Genomic DNA, 3,886 nt, shown 5'->3' on the forward strand with positions numbered 1-3,886 from the left:
AAAGAGAGACTAAGACCAGCAAAAGAGTTAGTCATCAAAGGATTTGAAAACTCAGTGCAGTTCAAAGACGGGAGATATGAAGTCGCCATGGATGTATTTGGGATGGATGGATTGATGGCGAATTGGGCGAATTGGGTTGGAGCCATCGAGTAGACCTTTTCATCGCTTCTTATGGAGAGATTTGGATCAGTTAAGGCCTCCCGAAAAGTACCAATTTAACAGCTTGGTCTTTGGTGTCAATTCGTGCTCCTATCAAGCACAGTTTGTTTCGCTGAAGCACGCAATGGAAAACAGGGAACAGTACCCGAAGGCTACTGAAACGATCTTGGAGTCAGCATACATGGATGATAGTATGGACTCTGCACCTAGTGATGAGGAATGCCTACAACTCTATGACCAGTTGTCAAAAGTGTGGGGGTCAGCCGGTATGCATGCAAGGAAATGCCTTTCAAACTCCGAGCGAGTACTTGAGAAGATTCCAGAAGGAGACCGCCGCTGAAATTGATTTGGACAAAGGAAATTTGCCTTTGATAAAGACTCTTGGCGTGTTGTGGCTGGCCAAAGTAGATGTTTTTACTTACAGTGCGAACCCAACTGAGGATGACTATCTCTTAACCAAGCGGAGCTTTTTGCGCAAAATAGCCATGTTGTTTGATCCTATGGGATTCCTAGCGCCTTCTGTGATTAGAGCAAAGATACTTCTTTAAGAGATGTGGACCTCTGGATTGGACTGGGATGACCTACTAGACCAAAGCCAAGCTAGAAGAGCTAAAAGTTGGCTTGAGGAGCTTGGAAAGTTATCAGATGTCAAAGTTCCCCGTTGTTTGCAACTAGATCGTAGGGTTGAGGCAGTAACCCTACACACCTTTACTGACGCGTCAGCTGATGCATATGGAGTGGCGACGTATGCAAGATACCTTTACAAGGATGGCACGGTCTCGACCAGCTTAGTGGCCTCTAAAACACAGGATTGAAATTGGCCCTATATAGGAACCAACTGACATTTTGGAGCGACAGCATGAACGTCTTGTGGTAGATACGAAGTCGCAGTCGAAGCCTCACGTGATTCATGGCAAATCGGATTGATATATCATTCAAGTAGTCCTAGTCAGTGGCGCTATGTGAGCACCCGACTAGAGGAGCCACAGTTGCTGAATTGAAACAGAGTGAGTTGTGGTGGCGGGGACCGACTTTTCTGAGCGAGGACCAAGACACGTGGCCAAAGCCAAAGACTGATCCAAGTCCCGAAGCAGCAATAGAAGTGCAGAAGAAAATGAAGACGTCTGGAAAGCCAGTTCAAGAATCAACCCTGTTTGCTCTGATGCCAGAGACACCTTCCCGTTTGCAGCCCAGCAGAACTTCAAGTTAGAGAAAACTAGTGAGAGTTAGAGCATGGGTTGGGCGATTTGTGAACAACTGGAGGATACATATCAATAACAGATGTTATGGGGAGCTGGGTTGTCAGGAAATCGTAGATGCGGAAATCAAAATCATCAAGAAAGCACAACAGGAAGCATTGCATAAAGATCACAAGGCACTGGTAAAACAGTAGGCTCTTCCATCAAACCGCAAGTTAAGGTATTGAGTTTGAAGCCAGTCGTGGACGAAGATGGCCTACTTCGATCGGATGGCAGACTACGCTATGCTGACTATTTGCCATTTGATGCAGAGTTTCCTGTCATTCTACCAAGGAAGAATTCGGTGACGAGGCTGATTGTAAAATCTTTTCATGAGAGAAGCAACCACTCAGCGGGAACCAATCACACGCTGTCATTGCTGTCGGCCCGATTTTGGATCATGCAGGCAAGAGAAGAGATTCGTGAGGTGGAAAGAGAATGCTGCGAATGCCAACGAAGGAAAGCAAAGGCCGCAAAGCAGGTAATGGCCCCACTACCAAAAATCCGACTGAAATTGCCCTTATGAGCGTTTGCCCGAACAGCGGTCGACTTTGCAGGACCATTTGTGACCGTACAAGGAAGGGGCAAGAAGAGGACCAAGCGCTGCTTTTGCTTATTTACATGCTTGCTGTCATGAGCGGTTCACCTAGAGATGGCATACGGGCTGGACACGGATTCCTTCTTGAATGCATTCTTCCGTATGACAAATCGAAGAGGTCTACCAGAGGAGATGATATATGACAACAGGAGTAATTTTGTCGGAGTGGAGCGAGAGCTGAGGGAGATTTTAAGTTCCGGTGCAAATAGAGGTGTAAAGTGGAACTTTAACCCCCCTCTGACTCCCCACTTTAGTGGGATCCATGAGACAATGGTTAAAGCGGCCAACAGAGCGGCGTATGCAATACTGGGGAGTGCGGATGTTACAGAAGAGGAACTAACAACTGCCTTTACGGGTGCCGAAGCTCTTATTAACCCCAGGCCGTTAACGTACCAGTCAGGAACCCCTTAGATAGTGTACCACTCACCCCTAATTACTTCTTGTTCGGATAAGTGGGGGGTCAGTTCGCTTTAGAAACACTTGACAGTAGCCAATTTAGCCCGCGAAAGCATTGGAGACGTCTACAAAAGCTGGTGATGCATTTCTGGCACCACTGGCTTCGAGAATGGCTACCAACACTCAACCGTAGGACAAAGTGGCAGAAGGAACAGAAAGACATCTAGGTCAATGATGTTGTTCCAGTGATTGCCCTAGACACGCCTCGTGGACATTGGCCCCTGGGCAGAGTTCAGGAGGTTTACCCTGAAAAGGACGGGTATGTTCGAGCAGTGAAAGTGCAAGTGGGTCGTAATGCCTTGATAAGACCAATCGCCAGGATTTGTCCGTTAGAATGTGTCGCAGAGGACGCAGCAGCCAGGAGACAAGATGGACACTGAGAACACTAAACTTATGAGCATTTAGAAACACTGAGAGCACTTTGAACCATACTAGGAACACCGAGAACATTAAGTATAAATGTTATGGGTTCGATGAGCCACTGGCCCATCGAGAAGGGGAAGAATGATGTGAAGGATACCTTGAGTGCTGTATATGAAGCTGTTTATTTGTTTTAGGTAACATGGTCTACTAGAAAAAGAGAAAAAAACATTTTTGAGTCGTTTTCGGACTACGAGGTTACTTGGAGTATTGTATTTTGTTTAGAAAAGGATTAAACGGTTACTTGGAACCAACCAGGTAGAAGAGAATCGAAGGTGCTGGAAACAAGGGTTCTCAGCGATACTCAGACAAGTAAAGATGTACCCATATCGCTTGTTCAGGGTCAGATCTCTCTTCGACCCCCTGCTGGGTCCCATCTTGACATAGAGAGGTCCGAAGTAATCCACTCCTACTGCTGTGAAAGGGTAGATAATCCTGTGACTGTCTGACGACACTTGGACAACTGGTAACGGGGCCGTTGCTCCTCTAGGATGACACTGTTTCACTGTGGAAACCCCTCTAACAAGCCAAATCGTTGTCGTATTTTTGCCAGGACTTGGTAAGTTCCTACTCTCCCGTTCAATTGGTGATAGTGGTGGATTATTAATCAACTCATGGGATGTTTTCTGGGTAAGACCATCGGGTTTTTGGCATTATACTGCAGATTCGAGTGGTTCAGATGTCCTCCCAAGCAAACTATTTCATCTTCCTTGAAAGGCTTCACTCGGGTGAGCCTACCCTTTAATGTCAACTCTTCGTTATACAAGGACTATCTTTGCGCAATCTCCACAATTTTCTCCCCTGCTTTGTCCAAATCTAAAACGGACAGGCATTTGACGGTACACTTTGATCCTTCTCTAGAGTTATCGTCCGTTGCATCTTTGTGCTGAGAACACACTGGTATGTGGATAGCCCTGATTAGCCAAGCAACTATTCTTCTGAGTCGATTCCAAGTCGAATACCTCTGAAACACAGTTTTCCAGAAATCCGCCCATACAGTGGCTGCTCCTACTAT

The 3,886-nt window shown here is 46.3% G+C and overlaps 1 protein-coding gene and 1 pseudogene across 1 annotated transcript; both read left to right on the forward strand.

Annotated features, from left to right (window-relative positions):
- The first annotated feature begins 644 nt into the window (after positions 1–644).
- LOC138020780 (uncharacterized) lies at positions 645–1,369 on the forward strand (annotated as a pseudogene).
- A 680-nt stretch (positions 1,370–2,049) lies between these two features.
- On the forward strand, positions 2,050–2,406 carry LOC138020781 (uncharacterized). Its single transcript, XM_068867707.1, has one exon. It carries the CDS (start codon positions 2,050–2,052, stop codon positions 2,404–2,406), a length of 357 nt encoding a protein of 118 aa, XP_068723808.1.
- Positions 2,407–3,886: the final 1,480 nt, after the last annotated feature.

This window comes from Montipora capricornis, chromosome 10 (genome assembly GCF_036669925.1).
Source record: "Montipora capricornis isolate CH-2021 chromosome 10, ASM3666992v2, whole genome shotgun sequence".
Taxonomy (NCBI): Eukaryota; Metazoa; Cnidaria; class Anthozoa; order Scleractinia; family Acroporidae; genus Montipora; species Montipora capricornis.